Source organism: Microtus pennsylvanicus, chromosome 6 (assembly GCF_037038515.1).
Source record: "Microtus pennsylvanicus isolate mMicPen1 chromosome 6, mMicPen1.hap1, whole genome shotgun sequence".
NCBI lineage: Eukaryota > Metazoa > Chordata > Mammalia > Rodentia > Cricetidae > Microtus > Microtus pennsylvanicus.
Genome location: NC_134584.1, coordinates 79,291,905 through 79,310,393, shown reverse-complemented (window position 1 = coordinate 79,310,393; position 18,489 = coordinate 79,291,905). Strand labels below are relative to the sequence as shown.

The following is an 18,489-nucleotide window of genomic DNA, read 5'->3' as shown; positions in this document are numbered from 1 at the left end:
GATTTGGATTGCTGTGGAGCAGAGAGGCTTATGGGGTGCAGTAACTTTTCACTGAGAAACAAGGATGCTCTTTGGAACCTCCATCTGCCCCTGCATGATCAGGAAAGCCCCAGTCCTGTATCTGCAAACCCTGCCCACCCAGAGAAATCTCTGAACAAAGGGAAAGCACCAAAGAGCCCAGTTCCTTGTGCTTGGCAGCTACTGCAGCTTCCTCCCTGAAGTTGCCACCACCCAAGACCTTGCCTAAAGCAGTCAGCTTTTGATCACACTTGGGTATAAACTCAGCTTGTGGAAGACATGTCCTCACCCCTAGCCTACAACTTATATAAGCCCCTGCTTTAGTCCAGGCATGCAGCTTCTCCAGCCTTCATCTCTGGGACTGGAGATCCCACCCAGGAGTTGATTTGCTCAAATAAATCTGCTGCTACTTTTTCAGTTCAGCTTGACCAGCTTACGTGTATTGGCAGACAAATCTGTGATGGAGTAGAAACCTATTATCGGGGGAACAGAAAAGCCATCAAAGGAGTCTAGCCTACTGTCCCCTCCTTTTTGGCAAGTAGGTCATAAAACCAGAGATCACCCACTGACCTCCTTTCTTTCCCCAAGATCCTCATGAAGGACATCCTTACTCCGCTCCTGGGGACAAAGAGGCAAAGAAGGTCTTCCTACAGGGACACTAAAACAAATGTGGGCCCAGCAGACCTTTGAACACATCCCCCAGCACCACCATACCTAGCTATAGCCACAATTCAATCGTGTCCTTCCCTCACTGTATGACTCTTGCTTTGGATACATAAAAATGCAGTCTCCCAAGCCTTTGGGTCCCCATTTCTGAAGCCTCTCCCATGCCACGTAGAACTTGGGTTAAGCAAGTTTGCTATGCTTTTTCTCATCAATCTAGCTTCTGTTACAGGCCCGCAAAAAGGTGAGAAAAAGATGACTCTTCTCTGTGACACAATTCTCCTCCTTGTTCCTTATGATAAAAATGAAAATGGTGAACTGGCTGCTTAACTGAGCTCAAGCACCAAGTTCTATTTCTGAGGCTGGAAGGTGAGCACAGATGTGTGTACAAGTTTAGACACCACTTGCAGACAAAACGGATTTATACTGTGAAAAAAGAGAATAGTGAGGCCCATCCAGCAGACAGTGAAACTCAGCAGGCAGGGTTGACTGAAGCAAGAAAAACTCAAGATCACTACTCTAACTATCTGGTCAGTACTCATGCAACTGGTGCATACAATTTATCTTGGGGTGGGGAGGGAGGGTGGCAGGAAAATCTAATAGCATGCCTACAGGTAGCCTATTTTGCAGGGGCGGAGGCTACAGCAGTGTTCCAATTATCAGGGTAAGCTCCTCCCAACTTGCCCTGGCCTTATCCACTTCTGAATGGAGCCAATGAAAGTCAGAAGGTCGTGGTCAGACAGATGCCACCCCAGACTACTATACCCAGCAAAACTTTAAATCACCATACACAGACAAAACAAGATATTCCATGACAGAACCAGATTTAAACAATACCTAGCCACAAACCTAGCCCTACACAAAGTACTAGAAAAAAAACACCAACCCAAGGAAGCTAGCTACAGCCACTAAAACACAGACATAGATGATTTCACGGCAGCAAATCCCAAAGAAGGGAAAAACACACAAATTAACATCACCAACAACGAAAACTAAATTAATAGGAGATAGCAAACACTGGTCATTAATATCCCTTAATATAAATGGACTCAACTCACCTAAAAAAAAACACAGGCTAACAGTACAAAAGCAGAATCCATCCATATACTGCATACAAGAAACACATCTCAACCTGAAAGGCAGATATCGCCTCAGAATAAAGGGGTGGGAAAAAAATTTTTCCAAAAATGGACCTAAGAACAAGTTGGTATAGCTACACTGATATCTAACAAAATAGACTTCAAATTAAAAGCAATCAAAAGAGACAAAGAAGGACATTTCATAATAGCCACAAAAAAAATCCATTAAGAGGAAATCTCAATACTGAACATCTATGCCCCAAATACTAGGGCACCCTCATATGTAAAATAAATACTACTAAAGCTTAAACCACACATGAAACCCTACACACTAATAGTGGGAGATTTCAAGACCCCACTCTCACCACTGGACAGGTCTGTCAGACAGAAAATTAACAGAGAAATCAGGGAACTAACAAATGTTATGATTCAAATGGACTTAACAAACATAAAAGAATATACCTTCTCAGCACCTCATGGAACCTTCTCAAAAATTGACCACATACTAGGTAACAAAGGAAAACTCAGTACAATATAAGATACATGGGGTTATTCCAGCATATATGTATCTTATAGAATCACCATGGATTAAATTAAAATTCAACAGTAATGCTAATTCCAGAAAGGCCACAAACACATGGAAATTAAGAATGCTGAACTAAATCACCTATGGCTCAAGGAAGAAATAAAAAAAGAAATTAAAGCCTTTCTAAAATTCAAAGAAAATGACCACACAACATAACGAAATTTATAGGACACACTAAAAGTAGTGCTAAGAGGAAAGTCATAGCACTAAATGCCTACATAAAGAAGCTGGAAAAATGCTACACTAACTGAGTTAACAGAACACCTGAAAACTCTACAACAAAAAGAAGCAAACTCACCCAGGAGGTCAAGATGTCAGGAAATAATCAAATTGAGAGCTGAAATCAACAAAATAGAAACAAAGAAAACAGTACAAAGAATCAATGAGACAAATAGTTGATTCTTCAACAAAATTCAACAAAATAGATAGACCTTTATCCAAACTAACCAAGAGGCAGAGAGAGAATATCCAAATTAACAAAATCCGAAATCAGGGGACATAACAACAGAGAGAGTGGAAAACCAAAGACGCATTAAGGGGTCATATTTCAAAAACCTGTACTTCACAAAATTGGGACACTTAAGGGAAATGGACAATTTTCTATATAAATATCACCAAAATTAAATCAAGACAAGATAAGCAAATTAAATAGACCTATAACTGCTAAAGAAATAGAAAAATCATCAAAAGCTTCCCAACCAAAAAAATAATAATAATTTCAGCAAGGAATTCTACAAGATTCTTAAAGAAGAACTAATACCAATACTCCTCAAATTGTTCCACACAAGAGAAACAGAAGGAATATTGCCAAAGTCTTTTTATGAGGTTACAATTACCCTGATACCCAAATCACACAAAGACACAACTAAGAAATGGAATTAATAAGAAAGAGAATTACAGACCAATCTCACTCATGAAAATTGATGCAAAAATATTAAATAAAATACTGGCAAATCGAATCCAAGAACACATCAGAAAAATCATTCACTATGAACAAGTGGTGGACGAACATGCTTCATCCCAGAGATGCAGGGACTGTACAACATACAAAAATCTGTCAATGTGATCCACCATATAAACAAACTGAAAAAAAAACACACACACATGATCATCTCATTAGAAGCTGAAAAAGCCTTTAACAAAACACAACATCCCTTCATGATATAGGTCTTGGAGACAGCAGGGATAAAAGGAACATACCTAAACCTAATTAAGGCGATATAGAGCAAGCCAATAGCCAACATCAAACTAAATGGACAGAAACTCAAAGTGATCCCACTGAAATCAGGAACATGACAAGGTTGTCCACTCTCTCCATATATATTCAATATAGTACTTAAGATTGTAGCTAGAGCAATAAGACAACAAAACAAGATAAAGGGGATACAAATCGGAAAAGAAGTCAAACACTCACTATTTGCTGATGATATGTGATACTTGTGACCCCAAAATTTCTACCAAAGATATTCTACAGCTCATAAACACCTTCATAATACACCTTGTATCAGGATACAAGATTAACTCGAAAAAGTGAGTAGCCCTCCTTTACACAGATGATAAGTGGGCTGAAAAAGAAATCAGAGAAACATCACACTTCACAATAGCCACAAATAACATAAAATAACTTGGAGTAACTCTAACCAAACAAGTGAAAAACTTGTATAACAAGAACTTTAAGTCTTTGAAAAAAGAAATTGAAGAAGACACCAGAAAATGGAAAAATCTCTATGCTCTTGGGACATAGTAAAAATTGCATTGCTGGTGGGAGTGCAAGCTGGTACCAATCCGTCTGGATGTCAGTATGGTGATTTATCAGAAAATTAGGAAACAACCTTCCTCAAGACACAGCAATACCACTTTTGGGTATATATCCAAAGGATGCTCAATCATGCCACAAGGACATGTCCTCAACTATGTTCATAGCAGCATTGTTTGTTATAGCCAGAACCTGGAAACAACCTAAATGCCCCTCAACAGAAGAATGGATAAGGAAAATGTGGTACATTTACACAATGGAATACTATACAACAGAAAAAATAATGGCATTTTGGAATTAGTGAGCAAATGAATGGATCTAGTAACTATCATATTGAGTGAGATAACCCAGATCCAGAAGGACAAATATCATACATACTCACTCGTAAATGCTTTTAGACATAAAAAAAAGCCTATAATTCACAATCCCAGAGAACCTAGAAAACAAAGAGGACCCTAAGAGAGACATACATAGATCTAATCTTCATGGAAAAGATAAAAATGAAGACAGACAGTAAAAAGGAAATCCTACACCAGCTCAGAATTGAGTGTAATAAAAGGTTATTTATTTAGGGGTAGAATTACAGATCACAATCCTCCGCTGGAATGGGGAACAGCAACTGAATACCGCAGCCAGAAAAGAGGCTGGACGCAAGGTTTACATGAGCATATATAGTATAAGAGGCCACGGCCAAGTAGGCGGGTAACCTAAAGGCTACTGGCAGTAGGAATTCCTGCAGCAGAAAAAGACAAGATCTCCTGAATAAATTGGGAGCATGGGAACCATGGGAAAGGGTAGAAGGGGAGGGGAGAAGAAGGGAGGTTATCAGAGAAAAATACACAGTTCAAGAAAAACAATTTTTAAAAAAGAAATAATTAATAGGGGCTGGAGAGATGGCTCAGAGGTTATGAATACTGACTGCTCTTCCAGGGGATCCGGGTTTAATTCCCAGCACCCACATGGAAGCTCACAACTGTCTCTAACTCTGGTTCCAGAGGATCTGGCACCTTTACACAGACATACATGTAGGCAAAACACCAATGCACATAAAACATAAAATAAAAAAGAAATAATCTTAAATGGAAGGCATCTAACAACGTTGCAGAGAAGCACTGTGGGAAGTGACACTGTTAGGGCTGCAGCGTGCACACTCAAGAGCACACTGCTGTTACAGGGGACCCGGTTCAGGTCCCAGCGTGCACACTCAAGAGCACACTGCTGTTACAGGGGACCCGGCTTCAGGTCCCAGCGTGCACACTCAAGAGCACACTGCTGTCACAGGGGACCCGGCTTCAGTTCCCAGCGTGCACACTGCTGTCACAGGGGACCAGGCTTCAGTTCCCAGCCTGCACACTCAAGAGCACACTGCTGTCACGGGGGACCCGGCTTCAGTTCCCAGCGTGCACACTCAAGAGCACACTGCTGTCACAGGGGACCCGGTTCAGTTCCCAGCGTGCACACTCAAGAGCACACTGCTGTCACAGGGGACCCGGCTTCAGTTCCCAGCGTGCACACTCAAGAGCACACTGCTGTCACAGGGGACCCGGTTCAGTTCCCAGCGTGCACACTCAAGAGCACACTGCTGTCACAGGGGACCTGGCTTCAGTTCCCAGCATGCACACTCAAGAGCACACTGCTGTCACAGGGGACCTGGCTTCAGTTCCCAGCGTGCACACTCAAGAGCACACTGCTGTCACGGGGGACCCGGCTTCAGTTCCCAGCGTGCACACTCAAGAGCACACTGCTGTCACAGGGGACTCGGCTTCAGTTCCCAGCGTGCACACTCAAGAGCACACTGCTGTCACAAGGGACCCGGCTTCAGTTCCCAGCGTGCACACTCAAGAGCACACTGCTGTTACAGGGGACCCGGTTCAGGTCCCAGCGTGCACACTCAAGAGCACACTGCTGTCACAGGGGACTCGGCTTCAGTTCCCAGCGTGCACACTCAAGAGCACACTGCTGTCACGGGGGACTCGGCTTCAGTTCCCAGCGTGCACACTCAAGAGCACACTGCTGTCACAAGGGACCCGGCTTCAGTTCCCAGCGTGCACACTCAAGAGCACACTGCTGTCACAGGGGACCCGGTTCAGTTCCCAGCGTGCACACTCAAGAGCACACTGCTGTCACAGGGGACCCGGTTCAGTTCCCAGCGTGCACACTCAAGAGCACACTGCTGTCACAAGGGACCCGGCTTCAGTTCTCAACATCCAGTGGCAATTTACAGCTCTATAGAACTCCAGGCAGCACTGCCAGCCTCCATAAGGAGAGTTCAGTCTGTGGTTTTCAGATATCAGTTTCCCCCTTCCCACCCTATGTTATGGCTGCTGAAAACTCTGTATTCCGTGCAAATGTTGTTCCGACCAGACAAGAGCACCTCCAGACTTCCCTGTTAAACCGTTAGGAGTACAAATTATGAGCAAGGAATAAATGTGCGCAAGTGTGAGTAAATGTGTAGGCTTTACTACCAAGACTTGGGAATCTTAGGAATCCCATCATACCCTAGCATCCTAGGCTAGCACTCCCTAAAACCCGATCCCACCCAGCAGTGTTCTCCATGAGCAACACTATGTTCTCCACTGCTCAGTCCAAACCTCTGGAATCAGTCTGGACCCTCATTTTCCCTTGAGTCACATGTACACATCAGCACATCATATGCCATCAAAACACAGCAGAATCCAAACACCTTTTCCTGTCTTTACCATCTTGCATGTCACACCGATAGAAGGGAAAGGCAAGACACAAGACTGGGGACAATGTTGACAGTGTATATATCTGATGAAGAGCTCTATATCAAAACACATAAATTTCTCAATGCTTATAGGAAAGCAAACCATTCAATTCTAAAAAATGAGCCAAAGATTTAATAGGCACTTTGGCCAAGAAGACATTTAGACAGACGGTGAATAAGCACAATTAAGATACTGAACACTATTAGTCACTAGGATACGCAAATTTAATTAAAACCATAATGAGAAAACACTATGGATATATAAGAATGTTAAAAATTTAAAGCTGACAAGATTGAGTGATGACCAGGTTGCAGAACATTTGCATGTAAAACAATACAACTACTTTGGAAATTTCTATCAACAGTTAAACCTCCATTTTGATATAGAAAGAGTTTTGTGCAGTGTTAGAAACTATCCACTTCAGAAACTATGAACAGGATATAAACTATATAAAGATGACACTTTTTGATCCAAAGGCAATAAAAAAAAGTCAAAGGACCCAACTATTCCACTAATATATTAAATAGCAGTGCATGTCCGGTTAAAAAGTGTGCATGAGGCCAGGCTGTGGTGGCGCACACCTTTAATCCCAGCACTCGGAAGGCAGAGGCCGGCGGATCTCTGTGAGTTTGAGAACAGCCTGGTCTACAGAGCTAGTTCCAGGACAGGCTCAAGCTACAGAGAAACCCTGTCTCGAAAAACCAAAAAAAAAAAAAAAAGGTGTTGTGCATGAACACTCACCCCTCCAGACTGGAAACTGTCCACGTGTCTATCAACAGGTGAGTGGATAAACAATCTGCACCCCTGCAGAACACCACCCAGAATCAAAATCATTTAATAAATAAAAGCCTAAAGGATCGATGAAAACAAAATAATTACAACGAGTACTAGAAGTCAGGAAAGAAAACGGCACCAAAAGGAATACTGCGCAGTTCTATTCCATAAAACTCTGGGATATGCAAGCTGATGTAAGGTGACAGAAACAGATCCAAGGTCACCTGCACCCTGAAGAGGGGTGCTAGGAGGGCGAGAGGAAGGGGTGACAAAGGGACACAGGAGACTTTGCAGGGTGCTAGGCTTTGAGTAGTCCCCCACAGCAGATGTAGCAGCAAGTCTGCAGTCACTACTGTTGGAAAGGCAGAGGCAGAAGGATCACTTGGGCCCGTGGGCTCAAGGCCAGGCTGGGCAACATAGCAAGACCCCATCTCCAAAGAACAAAAGGTAAAGTGAGTGTACCCCCAGAATTTACTCACTGGAAACTTAACCTCTGACACAGCGTCTCTCGATCTGTGGGCTGTGAGCGACCCCTTTGGGGTTAATCGGCCCTTTCACAGGGGTTGTCGAAGACCACCCTCCATATCAGATATTTATATTACAATCCACAACAGAAGCAAAACGACAGTGACGAAGTAGCAATGAAAATATTTTATGGTTGGGGGGGTCATAAAAACACGCAGAACCATATTAAAGGGAAGGTTGAAAACTACTTCTCTAACACTGGGTGCTGCATCCTAATGAGAGGTGCAGGGGAGATTCACCCTCAAGAATAAATTAATTCTAAATAAAAAGGGGCTTAAGGCTATGAGGTCCTTCTCCTGCTCTCTTCCCCCTTCACCCAGGCGATGGATGGTACACCAAGGAAGAGCTCAGCAAATGCAGGTCTCCACCCCGGAATTCCCTACCCCCCGGCTGAAAGCAAGAGATCTCTGCTCTTCACAATTACCAACTTCAGGACTCTGAGAGTGGCACAGAGTGGACACAGGAGGCGAGGGGATGCTCATAACTGCAGTCTAGCTGTTCCTCTTAAGGAAACTGCATTCAAAAAAGTGAGATATGCAATATCTTAGAGCGAATTAACTCAGGCTCTAAATTAGATATACCAAACTGAGTGGCAAATAAAATGCTCAAGTGAGCATTCCTACTTCATTCCATTCCTGCTCCAAGATGCTAAACAGTGCTAGAAAAAATATGCAACCATGATGCCTGTCTTCACTTTAAATGATGGTTTCACAGACATAGGGAGAGGATAGACAAATGGCAAGTAAATGATACATAGATAAATAGATGAATAAATAGATAATAGCTAGATAATAAATATTGATTCAAAAATGATAAGTAGGTAGATAGATAAATGATACAAGGATCATATCATAAATTAGATGATAGTAGATATTGATGAATAATTTATAGATAGGTGATAAATTGATAAATAGTGTATAACTGGGCACACCAATAACAGACTGATGACAGATATAATCGATAGATGATATCTAGATGATAGATATGTGTAGAGTTTATCACATGTAGTATGATTAACATAGCTATTTTTTAAAAGAATGCAGCAGACATTCCACTAGGTGTTTTTTAGAAGCAGTAAGTGGATGGAAACTATAGGATGTGCTAAGAAAGCAGAACCCTAGGGATGAATGGGAAACACTATTCCAGCTCCCCAAGATGACTTTTTTCACATAAAAATGGAGGGCGAAAGGAAGATCCTTTAGGATAACTTTTCGGGGCCTTTCAACTGAGGAAGGAGCTTCTGAACAACTGTAAGTGAACTCTTGCACAGTTGAGGAATTTCTTTGAACTCATCCTAGAAATGTGGTCTTATTTCTTATTTGATATCATCTATATTTATAAACATACTTAACCCAATAATTCAATTTATCTTTTTTTTTTAGGAAGTGGCCACAGCCTCGAGTCAGTGAGTTTGGACTCTGCCCTTCATCAGCTTCCCACTGAGCTAGGAAGGTCACCATCTCCATTTCACTCCTCTCTCTTGCGTTCATTAGAAACTCTAGTTCCACACATCACCAGTTAGTTTCAGCCTCGGTGCATGCAAACAGCCATGTTGTTCATAAGCAGCTCACAGAAGTTCTCTGCAATGATTGAGCCACACAGAAGCACAGCGCACACTTGTGTTTAGATAAGGTTATATCCCCATGACTCACCTCATTTCCACCAACTGCCTTGGTTAAAATCACAGCGGAAGACACAGGGGGAGGCATGCAACCTACTGTCTGCAAACTGAAAAATAAAAGAAAATCCAGTTGTAAATAGTTCCTTATTTCCAGTTATAAATCAAAGATAACAGCGTTTGTCGGTATACTCTCCGTGTTGAGCTGAGACACTACGGGACAACATGGATCAGAAGATACGGCAAATGTGTGGGCCCCGAGAGCTCCTGACATTATACAGGCTTACATGGTTTTATTTTTTAACTTATTTAAACTTTGAAGGGCTGGGGTTTAGTTCAGCTGGCAGAGTGCTTGTTTAACATGCACAGTGCCCTGGTGTCATCCTTTGCACGCATCAAATACAGCAGGTCTATGATCCATCCCAGCACTGCACGCGCGCGCGCGCGCGCGCGCGCACACACACACACACACACACACACACACACACACACACACACACACACACACACACCTTTGATTACAGAGTTCAAAAAACAAGCAGGCTATAGTAAGTGAGATCACTGAACGATAATTAAAATAGATACAGGTGGATCTCTGTGAGTTCGAGACCAGCCTGGTCTACAGAGCTAGTTCCAGGACAGGCTCCAAAGCCACAGAGAAACCCCGTCTCGAAAAACCAAAAAAAAAAAAAATAGATACTATAATCTTGGGTTATTGCCATAGATCTCTCCCCGTGGAACTAGTACAACAGTACACACCTGTGTTCACAGCTCAGCGGAAGGTGGGGCAGAAGGAACACAAGCTCAAAGACAATATAGGCAACACAAAGAACCTCTGTCCCAAAAGAAAAATCTTCCTTGTATTTTTATAGAAGATCTTTTGGTAACAAATGAAGCCTAAAGATTACATCTAATGCTCAAAAATATTTGATAAAACAGAAGTTTACATTTTACAATTCTCAACTTTCATCATATAAACAACATTCTCATGCTGTAAAGTCATGTTGGAGGCAGTAATACTATCTCACACTTCTTGAGTTCAGACCCAGAGTGAATTCCCATAGCTACTTCATATGTTTTTATTAAATAAGGCTCATATGTCCATGGTCATGATAGTGAGCCTATCCTCTCAGTTAGTGTAGAGAATAAGCTGCGTGCCAGGAAAGCCAAACTATGGGCAGTAAATCTAAGGACTAAACTGAAGACCATTCCGCAGTATTTGAACAGAACATGGTCTCACCAGAAGGAAAGTTCATCAAGGACACAGCACACAAACACTGTCAGGAGAAGCCAGCCTGGGCAACAAATTGAGGCCTGTCACTCAAATAAAGTAAGAACAGGGATCTGGGAAGATTTGTTTTGGTTTTTGTTTGTTTGGCTAGTGGGCTGGTTTTCTGAGACCTGACCTGGCTTGAACTCACCATGTAACGGAGGATAGCCTGAGCCTGAAATTCCCACTCTTCCTGCTGTAGCCTCCCTAGTGCTGTGCCAGCAGAACATATCAAGCTGATATTAACCCTTATTACTAATGGTAACCCTGAGAAATACAACAGCGCTTCAGAAGAAGGTTCCATCCGTCACTGCTGAGTGGTTCTAACCTGACTCTGCTACCCACATTTCCCTACCATGATTCTGAGGTAGAGCTGTCCTCCTTCCAACTAACTCAACTCCCTCAACTACCTCAACTACCTCAACTACCATGATTCTGAGGTAGAGCTGTCCTCCTTCCAACTAACTCAACTCCCTCAACTACCTCAACTAACTCAACTACCATGATTCTGAGGTAGAGCTGTCCTCCTTCCAACTAACTCAACTACCTCAACTACCTCAACTAACTCAACTACCATGATTCTGAGGTAGAGCTGTCCTCCTTCCAACTAACTCAACTACCTCAACTAACTCAACTAACTCAACTACCATGATTCTGAGGTAGAGCCTGTCCTCCTTCCAACTAACTCAACTACCATGATTCTGAGGTAGAGCCTGTCCTCCTTCCAACTAACTCAACTGACTAGTTTCTACTGTCACCTTGACAAAACCTTGGAAAAAGGAACCTCAATCAAGGGAATGCCTGAATATGGTTGGCCAATAACATGGTCTGTGAGGCATTTTCTTGATTACTACACGATATAGGCGAACCTAACACTCTGTGGGCAGCACCACAAGTGGGCCTGGGTTGTTTAAGAAAGGTAAGGCACGGAGAGCAAGCCAGCAAGCAATACAAGCAACGTTCTTCCATGGTCCCTGCTTTAGTGCCTGCCTCCAGGCTCCTGCCTTGAGCTCCCGCTTTCATTTCCCGCAGTAAAGGACTCTTACCTGATGTATATAAATGAACCCTTCCAAAGCTGCTACTGGTCACAGAGCTTGTCCCAGCAACCGAAGAGCAACCCAGAACATAAACGTGCTAGGGAGGCCAAGGGAGACCAAAAGGAGCTGAGATTACTCTAGATGAGGGACAGCAAGTGTGGGTCCCTTTGACATCCTGGCGGGAGTCGCACAACCTAATTCTACCTCGTCACAGATGACAGATGCTACTCTCCTCATAAAAACATCAGGTGCCATCAGAACGCTCTTTCTGAGGACCACCTCTGAGAACCCGAGTCTCTCAGCTTCACACTTTTGTAAGCGGTCTCTTATCTACAACCTCAAGCCCCAGATTCTTCAGCGCAGTACTATAAAAGACTCTGCTGGGATGACTCTAAAGAAATCTTATGTCTCTCACTAATGCCTCATTTTGTAGCCCTCTACTCTAGGCAGACACAAACCTTGTTGAGCACCATTCTTCGTGTGTCTGTGTGTGTGTGTGTGTATCCCACACATATAGCATATATATGTTGCATGTATTCAATTGGATTGGGAGTTCCCCGAAGAAAAATAAAAACATCTTCCTACTCGTTGCATGCCCCACGCACAGCAGGTGCTCAGTATTTCCTGACTCGTAGTACACAGAATTACATCACTGCTCTGAAAAGAAGTCGTCTTATTTATGTGGCATTTTACCTCTCCTCGTGAGAGGCAGTGCTCCTCCTCTGAAGTGCAGTACGGTGAAAAGTGCACTCCTGACCTCCCTTCCTACTTCTAGGCCACTGGTGTCCCCAAGTTGCCATTCACGCGGAGGCTCAACCCTGAAGCCTCAATCTCCTGGTGATGGCCACAGCCTCCCCAGACAGAGGTCACAGAAACTGGAGGTTCCAATCAGTCCCACCACACTCATCTCTCCATCGCGCTTCCTCATTCCAGTAGCCTCCACACTTGTGCCCCTGGCTTCGTCTCAAGCCCCCTACTATCCACATCACGACCAAGAGTCCCATGCAAGCAGGCCTCGCATCCCTCACTGCACCCCATGAAGCAGCTTCCTGAAGCTTCCAGGTAAGTCCTCAACACAGTGCTCTCCAAATACTGCCGCCCTTCTGCCACATGACCAGGACATGGCCTGCTGTGCTGAACCTGTCTACAAACTCCCCGGGCTTGTTTCCGCCTCAGTCCCTTTGTACACTGCTTCCTTTCCCAAGAATATTCTCTCCAAGAACTCTGGGAAGAATGAGAGTTCTCAAAAGCCTGGTCACCCAATCCCACTGCACACCTTTCCTTCTGACGTCACTCCTTTCACTGTGTGCATCCTGCTGCCTGTTGATGTCTACTCTGAGTATCTCTCACCTCTGGGCAATTCACCAGCACATGACCACTTTTGTCTGCGATACTTTCTCTAACTTCAGAAATAATCCCCAGCACACAGCAGGGCTAAATGGATAACAAAGAAATCATGCCATGAATGGAAAGATTTGATACAGTCAACGTCATTATTAAGGATGTGGTTAAGGTGTGACTGTCCTCAATTTATAGAGAGAAAAGCAGGTCTAAACTATGAGATAACTTTACTGAAAGTCATAGAGCGTCAGGGGTAGGCTCGGAGGACAACCTCTGAGCTCTGGGGTCGGTGATTTAGCAGTTATAACATGATGCTCAAGTGAGGTTAGTTTTAAACTATTCTAATTAATTTTTCAATTGTTCAGTTCTTTCCATTAAACATGGTAACATTTGTCATGAAAGAAACGATTCTAATGAATCTACTGCTAAATTAACTAAAACAACAACAGAGTAAATGAAAAATTAAACATCTGTGGCACACATATCCTTTTATTGTGTGATTTAAAAATGGGCACTGCACTCAGGCACGGTAGTCCATGCTTGGAAAGATACAGATGGACAAGGTAAGGCCCAGCGGACAGCCTACATTCCCATGCAGACTGATCTGGAGGCCTCCAGTGTCTTCCACTGTTCACTCTGTGAAGCAGCGGGGTGCATGTGTTTGTGCAGGCCCAGAGAGCATAGGAGAGCAGCAGCTACAATACTCTCAATCTCCATGTTCTTCCCTTGAGACTGGAACTAAGCTGGTGGCCAGCAAGCCTATAAAACCTCCGGTCTCCAAAGCCCTGGGGTTCAAGGCATGCTCAGGTCCTCAAGCGTGCACTCCTCAACACTGAGCCAGCCCCCTAGGTCCTCTCCTACTGGTTTTATACACTCACAAAGTCTACATTCTGGAACCTTAAAATAGGCACAGGGATCTACTTTAAGATTCTGTTAAACAATTCCTTACTGAACCTCTGATGAAACGCTATTGTTTTAACAGCTAGTATTTATTTTTTCTAATTTATTTATTTTTATGAGCACTAGTATTTTGCCTGAATGTATGTCTGTGTGAGGGTGTCAGATCTTGGAGTTACAGACAGCTGTCAGCTGCCATGTGGATGCTGGGAATTGAACTCGGGTCCTCTGGAAGAGCAGTCAGTGATTTCAACCCCTGAGCCATCTCCCCCAGACAGAATTTAAAAAGTGGTCTCCTTTCCTTATAACCACACAAGTCCTTTTGTTTGCAGTTGCCATGGAAACAATAATGTTACTAGAGCTGCCCCATTAAAAGAATACCCATCAAAAGGTTTAAACCTACCCTTTTAAAAGCCATTCATTGATGGGCGTGACTGATAGAAGCTGAAGAAAGAGCCATATTGTTGCTGGGAAGAAGGCTAGTGTGAAGGTCTGGATGAAAAGATGCAGCTTCAAATGCACCAGTGCACTGGTCAGCTCCTGCAGAGAGAAGGACACAGGGTAAGAAAAGAAATTCCACAGAGAGAGCTCTAGTAAAGCGACGTCACAGGCCTTAGCTTCCAATGCTGAATTGTTTCAAATCTTAGATCTTTACATGTATAAGAAAGGGGCTGTGAGAGAGGAAGAATAATGATAATTATAAAATAGCTTCATATAAAATCTCTGAGCTATCTAATTTCCTTTGAATACATAATATGCTCTAAGAATTCAGATCTGTACATTTCTGAACAAGAGTAAAAGCAAACTAGCATTGGAGTGGTAGAAATTCAAGGACTGTTGATCATATAAATAAAACACATGTTTACCTACATTAAACAATTACCTTAAACTGGGCAGTGGTGGCATATACCTTTAATTCCAGTACTCTGGAGGCAGAGGCAAGCAGATCTCTAAGTTAAAGGCCAGCCTGGTCCACAGAATGAGTTCCAGGATAGCCAGGGATACACAGAGAAACCCTGTCTTGAAAAACAAAACAAAACAAAAATATCTTTAAAATGTTCATAAGACTTATCACACTTTAGTCAAATATACTAATCTCTATTCATTGTATGAAATTTACCAGGCTTTGATTTGGGAAGATGTCACCAAATCTACAAATAATAATTTCTAAACCATATTCGCTTAGATAACAGTTTATAATTCCAAGGAATTCCGTCCCCTACTGACCACTCACTGCAGTTCCTATTGTTAACAGCTTTCTGTGAAATAGCCATATGCCTGGAGCTAGGATAACCTGAGTACTCTGCCATCTCATTATTAGGGCAGTATAATGGCCAGGAGGATAGTAACACCTGGCTGCACTGCTGAGACCACCCACACGGCGAGGACCTGATCAAGTCCACTCCTGGCACACTACCAACCAAACCCAGGTCTGCTCCTACCATGGTATCACAAGCTGCCCCAGGAGGGATAAGAAATGCACGCTCAAGATTGGGCACTTTCAGAGTGGAGCAGCCATAGACAGAAAGGCATGTCAGGTTGGAGGTATAGCTCGGTTGGAGAAGTGCTTGCCTAGCATGCATAAGCACTAAGTTTGATTCCCAGAACCACATAAACCAGGTACAATGGCACACACCTGTAATTCTAATACTTGAGAAGCTGAGGAAGAAAAATCGTAAGTTCCTGGAACTAGCTCTTGTAGACCAGGCTGGCCTTGAATTCACAGAGATCTGCCTGCCTCTGCCTCCCAAGAGCTAGGATTAAAGGTGTGCGCCACCACCGCCTGGCTAGATGATAAATTCAAAGCCATCCTCAGCTACTTAGTGAATTTGAGATTAACCTGAGCTATATGAAACCCTGTCATAGAACAAAACAAAACAAAACTACATATTAAACATGTTATGAATCGCACAGCCAGAAAACACAGAATAGTTAGCGCTGCGATACAAATAGGTGGTGGCACACGCCTTTAATCCCAGTACTCAGGAGGCAGAGGCAGGGAGCGACGGTGGCACACGCCTTTAATCCCAACACTCGGGAGGCAGAGGCAGGCGGATCTCTGGGGGTTCGAGGCCAGCCTGGTCTACAAGAGCTAGTTCCAGGACAGGCTCCAATGCTTCATAGAAACCCTGTCTCAAAAAACAAAGATAGATAGATAGATAGATAGATAGATAGATAGATAGATAGATAGATAGATAGATAGATAGATAGATATAGCTATTTACCAACATATGCATCTATATTTACTTTATATGGTTATTCTGCTGAAATCCAACACATTTAGGAAACAGTAGGATCAGATGTAGTGGCACACACTTTTAATCCCTTAGAGGGAATTAAATACTTAGAAGGCAGAAACAGGACGATCTCTGTGAGTTTGAAGCCACCCTGATCGATATAGTGAGTTCCAGACTAGCCAGAACTACATAGTGGGACCCTGCCTCAAAAAATAAACAAGGGCCGGAGAGATGGCTCAGCGGTTAAGTTCACTGGCTGTTCTTCCCAAGGACCTGAGTTCAATTCCCAGCAACCACATGGTGGCTCACAACCATCCATAATGAGATCTGGTGCCCTCTTCTGCCCTGCAGGTATACATGCAGACAGAACACTGCATACATAATAAATAAATAAATCTTTAAAAAATAAATAAACAAACAAATGAATAAAAAGAAAAAATGGTAGAAAAGGCATACACTTTTTAAAAGTCAGACAACAAAATTAAACAAACAATAAAAAAAAAATAAGCAAGGGCTAGGGAGACGGCTCACCAGGTAAAGACATTTGCTGTACATGCCTGGGGTTCTGGATTTGATCCCTAGGATCATGGTGGACAGACAGAATCAACTTCCAAAGCTGTCCTGACTTCCAAGCACACACACATGCACCCCCCAACATACATCAGGAATCACCCGTAAGACAAAGGGTTGCAAGCAGTCACACACTCACCAGTTTTAATGTGCACATTTCAGAATGTGCAACAGACCCTCAGCCTCAGAGGCACAGCTACCTGGTCATCTGTAACAGCAGGCTAGCGCAGACTCATCCGCTCTCCCGTTAGCGCCCACCTCTGCCTCCCCATGAGGAGTCGCACCAATTCCTCTTTAGTCCAAGATGTCTCTGAAAGTATGGAATATTCTGATAATCTGGGACCATCAGTCCCACTAGGACCACACTAGGTCCTTTGATGGACCCAAAAGAAAACAACACTTGTGAAGTGAATTAGAATCTTCAAAGTCACATCATTAAGAAATCTGACACCAGCCATGCATGGTGGCACACACCTTTAATCCCAGCACTTGTGGGGCAGAAGCAGGTGGATCTTTGTGAGTTCGAGGCCAGCCTGCTCTACAAGAGCTAATTCCAGGGGCTGGAGAGATGGCTCAGCGGTTGAGAGCACTGACTGCTCTTCCAGAGGACCCGGGTTCGATTCCCAGCACCCACATGGCAGCTCACAACTGTCTGAAAATGCAGTTCCATGAGATCTGACACCTTCACACCAACGAACATAATAAAGTTAAATAAATAAATAAAATTTAAAAAAAAAAAAAAGAGCTAATTCCAGGACACACCAAAGCTACAGAGAAACCCTGTCTTCAAATACAAAAAAAAAAAAAAAACACTATAAATCAAAGCTGAGTAGGACAAACTAAAATGCTTTCAAATAAACTCAAGTCAATAATTTACTATCTCCATTGAACAGAAATGCACTATTCTAGGACCAAATAAGATAGAACATAATAATCATAAAAATCATAGATCCAGTTAAAATTAATTTAGGATTATTAAGTAAAAAATAAATTACAAAACTGTTACTTCCCACTGACCCTGGCCCTGAAGCAGCAGCCTTAGAGACGGCCTAGCGTTATTCCCGATGCAATCTAAGTTAAATGGCTTCTGAAAATGACTGTTGTACTGGTTTGAAAAGGGTCTTTGATGGAGGGAATGGCTTTGATGGCCACTCATATACCACAATAAAATACAGGATCAAAGCAATCCATCATTACATCCAAATTAGCTGGGTAACTCTGAAGGCTTCCTAGGTGCTGACAGGAGTTGGTCCTTAGAGAAATGCTGATAGCTGTGACATTCTTCCTTCATCAACTCTTGCAACCCACAAAGTTGGCTGCTTTACAGAATAACATTAAATAAGAAGCTGAGGAGTAAGAGACATGAAGTCTCTTGCCAGATATTCCATG

General features: G+C 43.0%; 1 protein-coding gene across 5 annotated transcripts in view; it reads right to left on the bottom strand.

Annotated features, from left to right (window-relative positions):
* Positions 1 to 18,489, bottom strand: part of Slc10a7 (solute carrier family 10 member 7) — a 231,037-nt gene that overhangs the window by 200,486 nt on the left and 12,062 nt on the right. For all 5 annotated transcript variants that reach the window (XM_075976517.1, XM_075976518.1, XM_075976520.1 and 2 more), the window contains exons 3-4: positions 14,697 to 14,833; positions 9,783 to 9,858 (exon numbers count right to left, since the gene is read on the bottom strand). In XM_075976517.1, coding sequence (XP_075832632.1) covers positions 9,783 to 9,858; positions 14,697 to 14,833 — 213 coding nt within the window. The remainder of the gene's footprint in view (positions 1 to 9,782; positions 9,859 to 14,696; positions 14,834 to 18,489) is intronic.